Source organism: Pristiophorus japonicus, chromosome 3 (assembly GCF_044704955.1).
Source record: "Pristiophorus japonicus isolate sPriJap1 chromosome 3, sPriJap1.hap1, whole genome shotgun sequence".
In the NCBI taxonomy this organism is placed as follows: domain Eukaryota; kingdom Metazoa; phylum Chordata; class Chondrichthyes; family Pristiophoridae; genus Pristiophorus; species Pristiophorus japonicus.
Window position 1 is genome coordinate 262,810,948 of NC_091979.1, and position 18,824 is coordinate 262,829,771.

The 18,824-nt window shown below is 43.9% G+C and overlaps 1 protein-coding gene across 3 annotated transcripts in view; it reads right to left on the reverse strand.

Annotated features, from left to right (window-relative positions):
* Positions 1 to 202: 202 nt before the first annotated feature.
* Positions 203 to 18,824, reverse strand: part of nhlrc2 (NHL repeat containing 2) — a 116,984-nt gene continuing 98,362 nt past the window's right edge. For all 3 annotated transcript variants that reach the window (XM_070876607.1, XM_070876609.1, XM_070876608.1), the window contains 4 exons: positions 5,970 to 6,092; positions 5,015 to 5,224; positions 3,136 to 3,346; positions 203 to 530 (listed from right to left, as the gene is read on the reverse strand). In XM_070876607.1, coding sequence (XP_070732708.1) covers positions 274 to 530; positions 3,136 to 3,346; positions 5,015 to 5,224; positions 5,970 to 6,092 — 801 coding nt within the window. In that variant the 3' untranslated portion in view covers positions 203 to 273. The remainder of the gene's footprint in view (positions 531 to 3,135; positions 3,347 to 5,014; positions 5,225 to 5,969; positions 6,093 to 18,824) is intronic.

Consider the following 18,824-nt stretch of genomic DNA (forward strand, 5'->3'; position numbering starts at 1 on the left):
AGTTTCAATGCCAGTTAATGCCAAATTAGATGTTTTACTGCAGTAGGCTCTTATAAATAGGAACTGCTCAAAGTCATGTCAAGATTTTCATCCAATCAGTTTGAGTTGGATTCAAACTTATGTAACTGGAGATAAATGGGCAGTTTATTAACCCGCCGCACCAATCAATTCTCAAAGATAACGTAATTTTGAAGCTAAAAAGTACATTTTTGTTTGATTCTTTTAATTACCTGGAGATGGAATTTCTAAGAGTTAATTCTTTAAGCTATTTGTTTAAAAGCTGAAAGAAAGGTTCACTTTTGAAATGGTTCCTTGACCTGTGTTGGAGAATTGTAATGGTTGTTTAAATGAGACTCCTTTCATTTGACAATTATTGTCATTCTTACTACAAAAATAGAGGCACACATCTATAGATAACAAAAGCCCATTTGTCTGTACTTGAGCAGGAACTACAAACAAAACTTCAGGTTCATTCACAAGATCAACTATTTCTCCACTGATCTTCTGTCCCACAAAGAGCCATTCATGTCCTGCAAATTAAAACAAAAGTTAACAGAAATGAATGTCCAAATTTAAAGTTAATATGTCATTTAATCAACATTACAAGCCAATGCCCAAAAACATCCATAGTAAACATAATGCAACAATTGATCACCATTGTGTGCATAGTCAAGTCCAATGATTCTGCTAGCCTCTAAAAAATGCGAAGTTCTAGAACTGTATAGGGAAGTCCTGAACTAAATCTAGTCTCTTGCTCATCACCAATCACTTGCATTCCTTTTTGCTTCTTCCATTACTTTCCTACTTTATTTTTTTTGCATTAATTTCCATTTGTCAGTAATAATGTACTTCCTCTTTCTACACAGGTTCAGGGTTGTAGATTAGAGGTTCGGGGCTGTGTAAGGAAAATTTAAGGTAGACATTAGAGGAAAATGGCTTTATACAAGAGGATCAACAGCTGGAACAGATGGTTGAGGCCAGGTCATGGGACTAAATAACTAGACTTTGCAAGGGGAATGATCAGAAGGGCCTTTTCCATCTTAACCTATATGGTATTCTATTAATTTTATCTTGTATTAATTTTTTAAAGATCTTTCCTCATTATTTTGATGTTTTACCTCCAATCAATTGAAAAACTACTGTCTATACCTTCTATTTTATTGACCATAAAATCTATTGTATTGATTTTAATGTTGTAAAACTCTTTTTACAAAGAGTAGCCAAAAAAAGTGTGATTGAACTTGTGCTGAAAGAGAGGAACACCAAAAGGTTTTCATTGTACATCATACATTTGCAGAACAATGTCTGAGCTGAAGGGAAGCCTACCAAGATCCTAGCTTCAAATGGAGGCAAATATAGAGAAGAAAGGATTGTCAAGTCATAATTCCAGCATGGAATTGAATAGAAAAGGAACTGAGACGAAAGAGATTCAGGACAGTATGTTCCTGTTCAGAGGAAATAGTTCAGATGAGTCAAGAGCTGTATTACCTCGCCAGAAAACTGGTCATTGTTCCCTGAATCTGCTCCAATGCATTGGAGTCTTTTTGAAGGTAACTGGGCACATCATACTAACATTTAGCTATGCAACGGAGTTATAGAGAGTTAAAATAATAGTTTTTCACTTTTACTCCAGGTGACAAAAAACTATTTTTGTCATGTGCTTAATAAGGTTTTAATCACTTTAAAAATGAAAAGTACTCTACGATCCTCAATTTTCCCTCCTTGACCTCTCTGCCGTCTTTGGTATGATTAATCATACCATCTTCCTCCAATGCCTTTCTTCCATTGTCCAACTCAGTGGGATAGTCCTTGTTTAGTTCCACTTTTACCTATCTGATTGTAGCCAGAGCAACCCCAACAACGGCTTCTCTTTTTACCCAGTACCGTTATCTCCGGAGTTCCCCAGGAACCTTTCTTTGGTTCCTCTTACTCAGAAACACGATGCTCCTTGACGAGATCATCCACAAACATGAGGTCAGCTTCCACATATATGCTGATGATACCCGGCCCTACTTCTCTACCACCTCTCTTGATTCATGCACTGCCTCTGGGTTATCAGATTGTGGGTCTGATATCCAGTCTTGGATGAGCCACAATGGCCTCCACCATAAACTCTGTATCCATTCCACTCCCCTCCCAGGACATTGCTAAATTACATTCACTAAATAGGTTATAACTAAAATGACTAATAGAATTAAGCCCACTTAATGTCCACATAATGCTTTGGTACTTAAACTAAATGACTTTCTACTTCAGCAATCATAATCAAAAATTAATGCTTTTAAATGTAAATACACGAAGTTTAAATTCTGGTCCACTGCTGCCAGAGTTATGACAGGAATGCATCAGTAGGACAATGGCTGTTGCCCTGCTATAGGACTTTTTTTATTAAAAAAGGAGCCAGTTTTAATTATCAGAATCTTATCTTGTGAGCAGACAGTTTTTATTTCTGTAGATATAAAATATCCTAAACTGCTGCCTTGTTCTAATCTTCCAGAGATATTAAACTGCAGGAATAATACTGTGTTTTCTCGAGACCAACACAACTTTCTGCCTTTTGTGGTACTCCATAAGATCCAAGGTATTTCTGGAAATTTAAGAAGACTACTGTATTCTGGCACCATTAAATCTGCAGTGCCCTGGTTACTCACTAATGTTGAGGTTTTAGAGCATGAGATAGAGAAAGACTGCCAGGTTGGTTGTGGGAGATTTACTTTGATCACTGCACTTGAAATAGATTGATCCCGTAAGTGGACATAATGGCCCCCCAGTGCGGGACAAAATGCTGACTGTGCTTCTGTTTAAATCTGGACTGCGATATTTAACATTGACTTATATGTGCAAAATATTTCAGCCGAAACAAAAATAGCTGAGTTTTAATGCACTTTTTCCAAAGCCAAAAAAACATTCCATTAAGGGGCTAGCAAATCTTCCTGAAATTTTAGAGCAAAAGATGTGTACTAATTTGCACCCTTATAATTTGGGTCCCTGGAAAGCAACAAATGCAATATTCAACACTGAAACAAACTGCCACACTTATATTTACTTGTCTACAAAATAAATGTTGCAGTTACTTTGAGTATGACATAAAAGATTACAACATATTATAATAAATACATTTATAATATAAATTACCTTCTGCCAACATTGCCCAGAAACTGGGTGCCCCCTCCGTGAGTTGTGCTCCTTCTGGAAGATCAATCTTCAGATGGAACTGCAGTATCTGACCAGATGACACAACTAATGGAGCCATTTGCACTGAATCAGCAGATTTTGGCAACCTAAGAACTTTCTTTGGTTTTACAGATTTGGAAGCATCTACAGCATCTAGAGAAGAGGTCGGCAACTACATAAAAATGAAAAATACTTAAATCCACAACCATCACAATGTTCTTCTTTGTGGTTTATAATCCAGTTTTTACGGTAATTTAACCTTCAATTTAGCAGTTATCTGCGTACAAAACTGATGTATGGTGTGGTACAGAGAGGCTTCGACAGTGACAGAGATGAATAAAATCTGGGATAAATAGGGAACGGAGCAGGGGATTAAAACAAGCAAATGGGGAAGGGAGCTGGGTGTTGGATTGGGAAGTGGAAAATATGAGCCCTTGACTGGGGGAATCAGGAGATGCTAAATCTAGTCTGATGGATTAGTATGTGCCTAGTCTGGGGGAGTAGGATATGCCAAGCCTGGGTTTGGAGAGAGGGATATGTTGGGACTGGGGAATTGCAGGCTGATGAATTATATTAAAGTACTGAGTCTAGATAGTGTGAAAAAAGCAGCAGGAAAAGGAAGTGAAATTCTAGGGGAAAAAAATGTGTCACTAAGCAAATATTTTGGTCTGACGGTAGAAGCAATTTAGTGAAGGCCATGCAGTGCCGTCGTAAAACTGGAGATGGAAGTCATTTTAAAGATAAAGGGTGTTGGCCATTTTTCACCTGCTGTGAAGCCAGCAAGCTGGAGCTGTGCCTTTTAGGGCCAGGCAGAGAAAGATTCCCCCTTTAAAGCGAGTTTGACATCAGAGAGATCCAAAGTCAGGAGTCAGTGCTGCTCAAATCCAAGTTGAGGAGCAAGTGCCAAGTTGGGAGGTGGTTTTTGGGTTGGCTGGAGGACTGAATAGTATGGGAAGGACACAGAGCCCGATTTGGAAAGACTGGGGGCACAAGGATGGGATTAGACGAGTCCCTTTGCTGACTATGCAGATCATAGAAGGGAGCAGAAAACAGTGGAACCAAATTTAAATCAGAGGCCACTAAAAGGGGTGAGGTCTCAGAAACCAAAGGTATGGGGTATTTCCAACAGGAGTTGGGCACTTTCATGGGAATTATTTAAGCCTTTAACATGTTTATATTACAAATGATATTTTGTACCTGATTTGTATTAGCTTCAAGTTTTGCATGTAAGGTGTATGCCTAGAGTGTGATGGATATATTCAAGATGCAAACGAGATATTCTACATAAGTTATAATCAAAGCAATACGAGAGAGCTAGAAAGAAAAGAGCAGAGATCATGAACTGTAGATTAGTTGCAACCTACAGTAGCAAGAATGACAAATGTTGTAATGAATGATTAAATACAAGTAATTTTCTACAAAGTATAAAAGGAAAAGGTCCTATGTATCACTCATCTACTTATTACATAGCATTTTGGGATACTCTTTCTCCCTCATAATATTTTACTTTAGTGGATAACATAAGATTATTTGAAATAAAGATCTTAAGTACAAGAAGAGTAAAAAAAAAATGGTGTTTTTTCAGACTTTTGAGTTTTGCTTCTGCACAGTTGAGAGTTCTGGTCATTGCTTCAATTGCTGTATCAGAGTAATTGCTGATTTTATTGGGTTCATTTCTTTCCTGTCTGTATGATGCAGCTTACCTTTATCATGCTTAAAGTCTGCCCACCTCCACAAAATTTACTTTGCCTGGTTACAAAAATGGTGTCTGCAGAATTGCTTAACAGCTAACTTATTTGTTACATGATATACAGTAATTGGTGCGAGAAATGTAACCTACCACAGAGACTGTCTGCATTTCCAAATCAAGCACTTTGATCTGGTGATTGTTAGTATCCACCACATATAGGACATTCCCATGTTCGCCAACACACACATCTCCTGGCTCGTTGAATGTAGTTTGGTTGAAGTTAGGACCAATTACATTGCTGGCTTTGCCAGTTCCTGCTAGTGTAGCACAGCGTTTTGTTTTTGGATTTATTACTTTGATCTGGGAACAGAATAAGTAAATATACATTTGAGTACTCTTGCAAAAAGAAAATATTTAGACATTTTCGATCAGAACCTTAAAGACAGTTTTTCATTCTCTCAATAAGAAACTTCATAGTCCAATAATCCTATAACAAGCATTTGTGTCCCCTTTGGCATTCTCAAGAAGCATGCTTTCCATAATACATCTTCTAAAATTAGTGTCTAACATTTAGAATACAGCACGTGAATTTCTGTAAGATACTTAACTTGTGAATACAATATTAGATGGTTAAAAAGGCCTTTTTAGTCCTTCAGGTAGAGGATGATTTAATGCAGAATTTTGAATCATACACGGTGACTTATAAATACCTATTTCATGGTAATTTTGTTAACAGGACAGTAAGCCCATCTAGTTTGCCCTATTGCTTTTCTCATTTCCTTGCTGCCAGATCTGTATCCCAATTGAATCAGAAGTGGTTCTTGTTGTAAATTCAGATTTTAAGGCAAAGATTTTTTTAATCCATAAAAGCATACATTAATCAGAGATAGATGACATTTAGGCTTATCTTGTAGATAAAGATATAAAGTGCACATTTGAATGAAAACATTGAGACCAAATAGATATTGTTCCCATTTATAAACCACCCATCTGTTTTAACCTAAACCCCTTAATTATAGCCAAACTTATTTCCAGATTTTGAAAACAAACATTGGAAACAGAATACATTTGGTTTTAGTTTTATATTAGTAAAAAAAACACTTGCCTTGTGATTGTATGAATCTGCTACATACAACAGACCCCTCTTTTCATTCCAAGCCACTCCAAGGGGGTGCTGCAACTTTGCATTTATTCCAATACCATCCAGGTCTCCAAAAGCAAATAGACTCTGAAAATGTAAAACAAAAATTCTATATAACTTATTACATAGTTTAAAATTGGTTGAAAAGATGTTGGTAGAAACTGGACATCGTTGTACCTGTTGTTACATGTGCAAAATGGGGCAACAAGGCTCAATTTCAGAGACCAACAATGATGCCTGAAAAACGCCTGATCTGTAATTGGGTCAGGCTATATTTCAGGCCCGAGTGATTATTTGCACTAGTTTTTTTTGAGCATCCTGTTGCACCTATGCGCCCGGGATCCGCCCCCAACGCCTATGAATGCACAACACCGCCCATGGACTCCACCACTGTTCTCCTGCGCATGCGCAAATTCCTTGAAACCGACACCGGAAATCGGGCCTGTATCGTGAGCTGGAGCTGTGCCACGTGGCGCTGTACCTCATGTGTCAAGCTATGGATTATCTTCAGGACTTTTGCCTAGAATATCGCTTTGATTATCTATACAAACATTTTCGCAGTCTTCTGTGGGAGAGAAAATATTGGTGAGGGAGAAGAGGAGAAAGAGGGAGAGGAAGAAAGAGGGAGAGGGAGACGGGGAAAGGGAGGGAGAGAGAGACGGGAGGGGGGAGAGAGAGAGGTGGTCGGGGGGGGGGGGGGGGGAAAGAGACACACACGGGGGGGGGCAATCAGTAATCAGATCATGTGATCATGGAGAGCCAATCAAAGCATTTTGTAGTGCAAACAAGCACGTCCATTTCAGGCAGCCACCTAAAACAGGCTTAGGTATCCTTGCATATGTTAACGAGAGGCCTTCTGCTAGTTATAGGATCCCTCAGCGAAATTGGGCTGCCCCAAGGGCAGGCGCGGATCCCCTCAGGATCATAGAATCGATACAACACAGTAGGAGGCCATTTCGCCCATCGAGCCTATACCGGCTCTCTGCAAGAGCACTTCAGCTAGTCCCAATCCCTCGCCCTTTCTCCGTAGCCCTGCAAATCTTGTCTTTCAGGTACTTATCGAATTCCCTTTTGAAAGCTATGACTGAATCCGCCTCCACCACCCTTTTCGGCAGTGCATTCCAGATCATAACCATTCGCTGCGTTAAAAAGTTTTCATTGCCTTTGGATCTTCTGCCAATCACAAATCTGTGTCCTGTGGTTCTCGACCCTTGCTCCAATGTGTAAAGTCCTTACTCTACAGCATGAAGCCACACGAGGCACATTCTGGGGACAAGGTCACTGTGACCTCAACTCTTTATTCACAGCACTCCACAAGTGATGACCCTGCATGGGTCCTCCCTTTTTATACCTGAGTGATCAGGTAAGGAGTGTCTCCCACAAGTTCACCCCTTGTGGTCAAGGTGTGCATCTAAGTTGAGTGTATACAGTAATACAGTGGTGTTACATTGTGGTTACATACATGACATCACCTTCCCCCCCCACCCAAAGTCTGGTTAGGATCATAGGTTTAGTCTTTCAGGTGGTCGACGCTCCCTCGTGGAGCGCCGCAGTTGGGGCTCTGGTTGTTGGACACTGACGTGAGTGTCTGACACCTGTGGTGATTCCGGCCTGCCCGGGCTGACCGCAGGGACTGTGCATTCTTCGGATTGCTCTTGTTGCTCGTTCACTGGCGGTGCTATGAGCTTCATCTCATGGTCTTCTTCAGGTTCCTCCGTGTCGATGCTGAACTTTTTTTTTTTTACGTGGTCCAGATGCTTACGGCATATCTGACCATTGTTGAGTTTTACCACGAGGACCCTATTCCCCTCTTTGTCAATTACAGTACCCTCAAGCCATTTGGGCCCCATGGCGTGATTGAGGACAAATACAGGATCATTTATTTCTATACATCTCCCCCTCGAATTGTGGTCATGGTACTCATTTTGCGACTTGCGCTTGCCCTCAACTATGTCGGTCAGGACTGGGTGAATGAGGGGCAACTGGGTTTTGAGTGTCCGTTTCATTAGTAGCTCTGCGGGCGGGACCCCCATGAGTGAGTGCGGTCGGGATCTATAGGCCAGCAGGAGGCGCGATAGGCGGCATTGTAGGGAGGGTCCTTGAATCTTGAGCATACCTTGCTTAATGATTTGGACCGCACGTTCCGCCTGGCCATTGGAGGCCAGCTTGAACGGTGCAGTCCTGACGTTGTTGATGCCATTGCCCGACATAAACTCCCGGAATTCATAGCTTGTGAAGCATGGGCCATTATCACTAACCAGGAAGTCCGGCAAGCCATGGGTTGCAAAGATCGCACGTAGGCTTTGCACGGTGGTAGATGACGTGCATGAATTCAGAATGATGCATCGATCCATTTCGAGTACGCATCTACCACAATAAGGAACATCTTTCCAAAGAACGGACCCGCGTAGCCAACATGAATGCGTGACCATGGCCTGGTGGGCCAGGGCCACGGGCTGAGCGGGGCCTCCCTGGGGGCATTACCCAGCTGGGCACATGTCGTGTACCTGCGAACATAGTGTTCCAGGTCTGAATCAATTCCAGGCCACCAAACGTGTGACCGGGCAATTGCCTTCATCAGCACAATGCCTGCGTGCTCGCTGTGGAGGTCACTGATGAATACCTCCCTGCCCTTCTAAGGCATAACTACCCGGCTGTCCCATAGTAGGCAGTCGGCTTGGATGGAGAGCTCATCCATCCATCCATCTGTGGAACAGTCTGACCTCCTCAGGGCATGCTCCGTGTGCAGGTGCCCAATCCCCAGTCAGGACACATTTCTTAATCAGGGACAGGAGGGGATCACTTAGTCCAGATTTTGATCTGGCGGGCTGTGATTGGGGAGCCTGCACTGTCAAAGGCATCGACAGCCATGACCATCTCGGCGCTTTGCTCCGCTGCACCCTCAGTGATGGCCAGTGGAAGCCTGCTGAGTGCGTCAGCGCAATTTTCAGTGCCGGGCCGGTGCCGGATGGAGTAGTCATAAGCGGCCAGCGTGAGAGCCCATCGCTGTATGCGGGCTGATGCGTTGGCATTGACAGCCTTGCTGTCTGACAACAGGGATGTTAATGGCTTGTGGTCCGACTCTAATTCAAACTTCCTACCAAAGAGGTACTAATGTATTTTTTTTTTACACCATAGACACATGCGAGCGCTTCTTTCTTGACCATCCCATATCCCCGTTCTGCATGAGAGCGCAACCTAGAGGCATAAGCCACAGGTTGTAGTTGACCCTCAGCATTGCCCTGCTGCAACACGCACCCAACCCCATAGGACGATGCATCACATGTCACAACCAATTCTTTTTTTTAAAAAACAGGGGTCGTACAGGGTCAACAACTTGTTTGACCAAAGTAGGTTTCGCGCCCGATCAAAGCCCGTTCCTGACAGTCACCCCCAAAACCAATCGCAATCCTTACGCAGGAGCACGTGTAGCAGCTCCAACAACGTGCTCAAGTTTGACAGAAAGTTCTCAAAATAGTTCAACAGTCCCAGAAATGAACGCAACTCTGATGTGTTGCAGGGCCTGGGTGCTCATCGAAGCGCCTCTGTTTTGGATTCGGTGGGCCAACTCCCATCTGCAGCAACCCTCCTGCCCAGAAACTCAACCTCAGGAGCTAAGAACACACATTTAGACTTCTTGAGTTGCAGGCCTACCTGGTCCAGTCGGCGTAGCACCTCCTCCAGGTTGTAGAGGTGTTCCTCGGTGTCACGACCCGTGATGAGGATGTCGTCCCGGAATACGATCGTTCCAGGAATGGATTTAAGCAGGCTTTCCATGTTTCGTTGAAAAATCACGGCCTCTGATCGAATGCCAAACGGGCACCTGTTATACGCAAACAGTCCCTTGTGCGTGGTGATGGTGGTCAGTAGTTTAGATTCGTCAGCCAGTTCCTGGGTCATATAGGCTGAAGTGAGGTCCAACTTAGTGAACAGCTTGCTGACTGCCAGCGTGGCGAAAAGGTCCTCCGCTCTCGGAAGCGGGTATTGATCTTGCAGGGACACCCGATTGATGGTGGCCTTGTAGTCGCCACAGATCCTGACAGAGCCATCCGCTTTTAGGACGGGAACGATGGGGCTTGCCCAGTCGCTGAATTCAACAGGTGAGATGATGCCCTCTCTCAACAGCCGGTCCAATTCGCTCTCGATTTTTTCCCGCATCACATACACCCACTAATAGGGTACTTAAGAGCAGTCAAAGGGACAGTCAGCGCGGAATGCCTGGCCATAGTCCCTTTGTCCCCAACAATGGAAACTTCAACTCATGCTGGAGGTATGGGGGGAAACACTCAGCCAGATCTTGCAGATTTCAACAGTTTGTCTGCAAGCATCACGCTCAGGATTTGTGGTGCACTGACGTCCGGGGTGATGTGTATTACTACTTTGGTGCCTTTGAAAGTTTCGATGCCAGGTTGGAATAGTGAATCGAAATGCTGTAGGACTTGAGCACGAACTTAGCTCCACAGATGACATTGTGTGAACATCCCCCCATTTCCAGTTCATCTCGGCTAACCAGCTCCTTCCCAACAGTGCAGGACCATTGCCCGGGACAATCCAGAGCGGCAGCCGATTCACTAACCCGTTGTGTGCGACAGCCAACATTGCACTGTCTAGCACCGGAATGATTTCTTTAGTTCAAGTCCATAATTGTGTCTCAATCCGTGCTAATTTGGGTGTACTGGCTTTAAGTGGCCACAGCTTCTCAAATTGCTGAATGCCCATGAGTGATTGGCTGGCCCCAGTGTCCAGCTCCATGCGTACTGGGATGCAGTTTAATAAAACCCTCATCATTGGTGGCGTTTTGGTGTATGAACTGTTCACCGCATGGACTCGCTGAACGTCGGCGTCCATCGATTTGCCCCAAAAGTCATCCTGCCTCAAAAGGACCCTCTTCTGGTCTCTCCGCCTCTTATATTAGTCTGGTTGCATGCTTCCTGCACATTCGAGCTAAATGGCCACTGAGATTGCAGTTTCTGCAGACAAACTGTTGAAATCTGCAAGATCTGGCTGAGTGTTTCCCCCCATACCTCCAGCATGAGTTGAAGTTTCCATTGTTGGGGACAAAGGGACTATGGCCAGGCATTCCGCGCTGACTGTCCCTTTGACTGCTCTTAAGTACCCTATTAGTGGGTGTCAATGGCCCCATCCCGGGCCGCATTATCCGCTGTGATAGCGTGAATGCCCGCTCAGCCTGCCATTGTCTCTGTTGAAGTCCTACTCTGGGGTCTATTGCTGCCTGGCGAATGTCGGACTGCCCCTGCCAGCCTGCGGGGCTCTGAGTCGCATTGATGATGTTGACTCCCTGACCCATTGCCGCATTAAGAGGCAGAGTTGCACGCGTATATTATTTTCGTCTCTTCCTCTCACGCCATGAAAGTTTGAGCTAACAACGCCGCCGCTTCCAAGGTCAAATCCTTGGTCTCAATTAATTTGCGGAAAATTCCCGCATGACCGATGCCCTCGATAAAGTCCATCAGCATCTCCCCTCTGCAGGCATCTGTGAACTTCGAGGCTGGCCAAACGCTGGAGGTCCGCTACGAAATCCGGTATGCTCTGTCCTTCACGACGTCGGTGGGTATAGAATCTGTGTCGGGCCATTGTATGCTACTCGCCGGTTTGAGGTGCTCCCCGATCAGTTTGCTAAGTTCTTCAAAGGTTTTGTCTGCCGGCTTTTCGGGTGCTCGTAAGTCCTTCGTGAGCGCGTAACTCTTTGGTCCGCAGCTGGTCAAAAGATGAGCCCTTCGCTTGTTGGCCGCTGCATCTTTCGTAATGAAGCTTTGCTCAAGCCTCTCGACAAAATCGTCCCAGTCTTCCCCAACACAGTACCGTTCTTCTGCACTACCGGTGGCCATTCTCGTGTGTCGTGAGTTCCCGTTGCCAATGTAAAGTCCTTACTCTGCAGCATGAAGCCACACGAGGCACATTCTGGGGACAAGGTCACTGTGTGACCTCAACTCTTTATTCACAGCACTCCACAAGTGATAACCCTGCGTGGGACCTCCCTTTATATACCTGGGAGATCAGGTAAGGAGTGTCTCCCACAAGTTCACCCCTTGTGGTCAAGGTGTGCATCTAGGTTGTATGTATACAGTAATACAGTGGTGTTACATTGTGGTTACATAAGAAGATAAGAATTAGGAACAGGAGTAGGCCATCTAGCCCCTCGAGCCTGCTCCGCCATTCAACAAGATCATGGCTGATCTGGCCGTGGACTCAGCTCCACTTATCCGCCCGCTCCCCATAACCCTTAATTCCCTTATTGGTTAAAAATCTATCTATCTGTGATTTGAATACATTCAATGAGCTAGCCTCAATTGCTTCCTTGGGCAGAGAATTCCACAGATTCACAACCCTCTGGGAGAAGAAATTCCTTCTCAACTCGGTTTTAAATTGGCTCCCCCGTATTTTGAGGCTGTGCCCCCTAGTTCTAGTCTCCCCGACCAGTGGAAACAACCTCTCTGGCCTCTATCTTGTCTATCCCTTTCATTATTTTAAATGTTTCTATAAGATCACCCCTCATCCTTCTGAACTCCAACGAGTAAAAACCCAGTCTACTCAATCTATCATCACGGAATCAGCCTAGTGAATAGTCTCTGTACCCCCTCCAAAGCGAGTATATCCTTCCTTAAGTAAGGTGACCAAAACTGCACACAGTACTCCAGGTGCGGCCTCACCAATACCCTGTACAGTTGCAGCAGTACCTCCCTACTTTTGTACTCCATCCTTCTCGCAATGAAGGCCAACATTCCATTCGCCTTCCTGATTACCTGCTGCACCTGCAAACTAACTTTTTGGGATTCATGCACAAGGACCAAAAAGAGTTTCATGCACAAGGACCCCCAGGTCCCTCTGCACCGCAGCATGTTGTAATTTCTCCCCATTCAAATAATATTCCCCTTTACTGTTTCCCCCCCCCCCCCCCCCCCTCCCAAGGTGGATGACCTCACATTTTCCGACATTGTATTCCATCTGCCAAACCTTAGCCCATTCGCTTAACCTATCTGAATCTCTTTGCAACCTCTCGGTGTCCCCTATACAACCCGCTTTCCCACTAATCTTTGTGTCATCTGCAAATTTTGTTACACTACACTCTGTCCCCTCTTCCAGGTCATCTATGTATATTGTAAACAGTTGTGGTCCCAGCACCGATCCTGTGGCACACCACTAACCACCGATTTCCAACCCGAAAAGGACCCATTTATCCCGACTCTCTGCTTTCTGTTAGCCAGCCAATTCTCGATCCATGCTAATACATTTCCTCTGACTCCGCGTACCTTTATCTTCTGCAGTAACCTTTTGTGTGGCACCTTATCGAATGCCTTTTGGAAATCTAAATACACCACATCCATCGGTACACCTCTATCCACCATGCTCGTTATATCCTCAAAGAATTCCAGTAAATTAGTTAAACATGATTTCCCCTTCATGAATCCATGTTGCGTCTGCTTGATTGCACTATTCCTATCTAGATGTCCCGCTATTTCTTCTTTAATGATAGCTTCAAGCATTTTCCCCACTACAGATGTTAAACTAACCGGCCTATAGTTACCTGCCTTTTGTCTGCTCCCTTTTTTAAACAGAGGCATTACGTTAGCTGCTTTCCAATCCGATGGTACCTCCCCAGAGTCCAGAGAATTTTGGTAGATTATAACGAATGCATCTGCTATAACTTCCGCCATCTCTTTTAATACCCTGGGATGCATTTCATCGGGACCAGGGGACTTGTCTACCTTGAGTCCCAGTAGCCTGTCCAGCACTACCCCCCTAGTGATGGTGATTATCTCAAGGTCCTCCCTTCCCACATTCCCTTGACCAGCAATTTTTGGCATGGTTTTTGTGTCTTCCACTGAAGACCGAAGCAAAATAATTGTTTAAGGTCTCAGCCATTTCCACATTTCCCATTATTAAATCCCCCTTCTCATCTTTTAAGGGACCAACATTTACTTTAGTCACTCTTTTCCGTTTTATATATCGGTATTATTTTACTATCTGTTTTTATTTTTTGCGCAAGTTTACTTTCGTAATCTATCTTTCCTTTCTTTATTGCTTTCTTAGTCATTCTTTGCTGTCGTTTAAAATTTTCCTAATCTTCTAGTTTCCCATTAACCTTGGCCACCTTATACGCATTGGTTTTTAATTTGATACTCTCCTTTATTTTCTTGGTTATCCACGGCTGGTTATCCCTTCTCTTACCGCCCTTCTTTTTCACTGGAATATATTTTTGTTGAGCACTAAGAGCTCCTTAAAAGTCCTCCACTGTTCTTCAATTGTGCCACCGTTTAGTCTGTGTCCCCAGTCTACTTTAGCCAACTCTGCCCTCATCCCACTGCAGTCCCCTTTGTTTAAGCATAGCACGCTCATTTGAGACACTACTTCCTCACCCTCAATCTGTATTACAAATTCAACCATACTGTGATCACTCATTCCGAGAGGATCTTTTACTAGGAGATCGTTTATTATTCCTGTCTCATTACACACGACCAGATCTAAGATAGCTTGCTCCCATGACACAATGAGAACCATTTCTCTCCAGCTATTCTGTCTAGACCCTTCATGATTTTGAACACTTCTATCACATCTCCTCTCAACCTTCTCTGCTCTAAGAAGAACAACCCCAGTTTCTCCAGTCTACCCACGTTAACTGAAGTCCCTCATCCCTGGAACCACTCTTGTAAACATAGAAACATAGAAAATAGGTGCAGGAGTAGGCCATTCGGCCCTTCGAGCCTGCACCACCATTCAATAAGATCATGGCTGATCATTCACTTCAGTACTCCCTTCCTGCACCCTCTCGAAAGCCTTCACATCCTTCCTAAAGTGCGGTGCCCAGAATTGGACACAATACTCTAGTTGTGGCCGAAACAGCGTTTTATAAAGGTTCATCATAACTTCCTTGCTTTTGTACTCTATGCCTCTATTTATAAAGCCCAGGATCCCGTATGCTTTTGAAACTGCTTTCTCAACCTGTTCTGCCACCTTCAATGATTTGTGCACACAAACCCCCAGGTCTCTCTGTTCCTGCATCACCCTTTAGAATTGTATCCTTTAGGTTATATTGTCACTCCTCATTCTTCCTAGCAAAATGTATCACTTCATACTTTTTTGCGTTAAACTTCATCTACCACGTGTCCGTCCATTCAACCAGCCTGTCTATGTCCTCTTGATGTCTATCACTAACCTCCTCACTGTTCACTATACTTCCAAGTTGCGTGTCATCTGCAAATATTGAAATAGTGCCTTGTACATCCAAGTCCAAATTATTAATATATATCAAGAAAAGCAGCGGACCTAGTACTGATTCCTTTTCCAGGTGTGGATGCAATCCAGTCAGTGATCGTCATCGAAAAGGTGTCATTAAAAAAACAATTCATGTGGAGCAGTGAGGAGAACTTGTGCTCCTCCCAGCTCCAAGACACTTCCGATAGCCACTGTCTGCACCGATTGTCTCTCCCCCAGCATTAACTGAGAGCAGCTGCCAACGGGGTAAGCGGCCCAAAATGTATTTTAATAGATCATTGAAATTACATTATTGAAAAGAGGTCTAAAGTCCAATTTCTGACCAGCCTTGGGCTTCCTGATTGGGGTGTGTGCTGCCTGTGCAAAAATGGGCCAGACACATTTTAATCCCCTTGTGGCTAAAACAAAAAACTTATAAACATGACTGAGTAAACCAAGGTATTATGGTTAATTATGTGCAATCTGAAATGAATTTTTATTTTTATTTGCTCCCCCGTCCTTTTTTATGTGGGTCTGCCTTTAGCATAACAGTGCCCACTGAACTGGGGGCTGACAATAATGGTACTCTGCAACTGAACATCAAATACTGCGAGTGAGAGTCTGGGGATATTTCCTTTAAATTGTCCTTCTTCGCTGGTAAAAAAAAGTATGCATTCAACTATCAAACCACACACACTAAAACTTTGTTTTAAGCACAAGATGGGAAGTGCTTTTCAAAAGTATTTACTTACACTAAGAGCACATTACCAGACCTGCTATCTTAGTGATATATTTAACATAATTTTCTATCCATTACCTCAAATAGACCTGAGCAATGATTCACTATTACCAGAAGTATGACTGGGAACAGTACCAAGTGTAAAACATTAACAGCATGCTGCAAGATAAACTTTTCACACCACTTTAGTGTGACAGCATATGAGAGTACCACTGATTCACCTTTCCTTCACTGTAATCACCATTCTAGACCTCCAGAAGATGCAACTAGACAGCAATTGTAATATCAGGCCACTTTCAGCATTAAGTTTGAAACAATTTGCACCATGCCAAAATGACCACTTGAACATTTTATAGTCTCAGGGACAAGATTAAGGCATCCCAAACAATTTGGGCTAAGGCTGCTCACTGAAAATGTACTTATTTTAATTTTAAAAGATCTTCAGATCTTTTCAAAACTGGCAGTAGAGCACAGCTGACCAATACACTTCAGATGTTCCTTGTATAAGATTAATTTTTACTGATTAGCACTATAATCAAGATGGAGATATTGGAACTTACTAGATGAAATATGACTATGCATTGCAGTCAAAAAGTGAAACGAACCAAAATCAGGCAGACATTGAAATGATTGTCAAAACACTTGAATATTAACATTTAAATAGCTACCCACCATATTTATCAGTTATAAATTTAAAAAACACTAAGGATTCTGAAGGAACAATATTAAGCGAATGTACATGTTTAACCATTTAGCTTAGTTCTTAAATATAGTTTACACATTGGGCTGGATTTTCGGCTAATTTGCACCCCGTTTAGCGCCTAGCCGTGGCACTTTCATCAGTGGTTTTGTGGCGGTGCTAAAATTAGCACCTGCCTGATGTTTTCACCATTTGGATGATGTCAATTTGCGTGCAACGCTGCGCTAGCGCTCCGGGCAGAACTTTCGGCTATATCGCCCAATTTAGCATCTGTCTGGGAAACGCCAGCAAAAAGCAGTCGCACCCAGGTCGGACCTGGCGCCGTTTTGAAAATGGAGCATAAGTTGAGTGCATAAAAGGATTGGGAGAAGGTGGTTGCGTTTTTCATACTGAAGTTTTATGTTAGTTTATTAGTTCGTTTTAAAGGACATTTAAAGGATATTTTAAAAGATGGGGGCTATACTATGTCAGCTATTATTCCTGGCTGCTGTATTTATACAGTGTTGAGCTGCAAGAAGGCTTATTGATGATCATTTTGAACGTAATCGAAGAGGTCGCAGACGTATGGGGAGGAGGCCTTACCCCCAACGACTTTACAGGGAACAGCGCTCATACCTGCAGCTTTCGGAGGCACAGTGCGTTAGAAGGCTACATTTCCGAAAGGAAGTGCTGACAGAGATACGCCAGTTCATAAAAGCAGACCTACAGCTTACCAGTGGCATCAGGACTGCACTGCCCATCGAGGTGAAGGTGACTGCTGCACTTGCCTTCTATGTCTCTGGCTCCTTTCAGGCATCAGCAGGGGACATAGGCCCCATCTCACAGCACGCTACACATCGCTGCATTCGCCAGGTAACTACTGCACTGTACATATGCATGATGGGCTTCATAAACTTCCCAATGACCAAGGAGGCCCAAAATGAGAGGGACTCTAGGTTTTGGATGATTTTCTGGCTTCCCCAAGGTTCAGGGTGCCCTTGTCTGTACGTACGTCGCCCTGAGAGTACCTTTACATAATCTAGAGGTTTACTGAAGCTGAAAGGGATTCCACTCCCTGAACGTACAGATGGTCTGCGACCATACTCAGTGCATCATGGCAGTCAATGCCCAATATCCAGGGAGCATCCATGATGCTTTCATCTTGCGTGAGAGCACTGTCTCAGGCCTGTTCCAGCTTCAACTACAAGGCCAGAGCTGGATGCTGGGGGACAAAGGTTACGGCCTCGTCACCTGGCTCATGAACCCCTCCGGAACCCTCAGACACAAGCCGAGCATCGCTATAATGAGAGCCATGCAGCCACACGCAACATCGTCGAACAGACAATTGGAGTGCTCAAGCAGCGCTTCCGATGCCTGGACCACTCGGGAGGCTGTCTACAATACTCTCCTCAGTAGGTCTCTGAGTTCATTGTGGTGTGCTGCATGCTACACAACTTAGCCATCATGTGGGAACAGGATTTGCCACAGGGAGAGAGGAGACGAGAAGCAGGACGAGGAAGAGGAGCCTGGCGAGGAACCCATGGTACCACCGCCCCCCACCACAATCACAGGGGAGGAATCGTGGAAATTTCGCCGCTGCAAAAGTCTTACGTCAGCAGCACATAATTCAATGCTTTGCTTGAAGAGTGAATGGCACGCTTCACTGTTGCCTGGCCACTCTATCCCACCATGTTGACTATTCTCCCTTTTATTCTTCAAATAAGACACTACACAGGAATGGCTATGGTGAACAAAAGAATTTAACAATGTAATTTAACTTTGTGAACATAATGGGCCTGAAATCCCGGTTCTGGTCTTACCGTGGGCGTTCGCCTGTAAATAAGAAAAAAGAACCGCACCTACCTGATGTTCCTCCGTACTCCAGTGATTCCGGTCTGAGGCCTTCTCTTCCCGTGCTTCACAGCGCGTTCACGTCTTCGAGTTGCAGAGGGAGAAGCTGGAGTCACGTGGCACTGGACAGCCAATGAAGGTACAGTATTCTCATTCATAATAATGAGAACTCCGTAAGTAGGAGTTCTCATTATTATGAATGAGAACCCCCCCCCACCCCCCAACACATTATAAAAAATGTTAAAAAACACCTCACACATTAATTTAGTGTTAGAAAAAATATATATTTGGGATTTTTTTATTTTAGTGTTGTAATTAGGGTTTAAAATAAACTTAC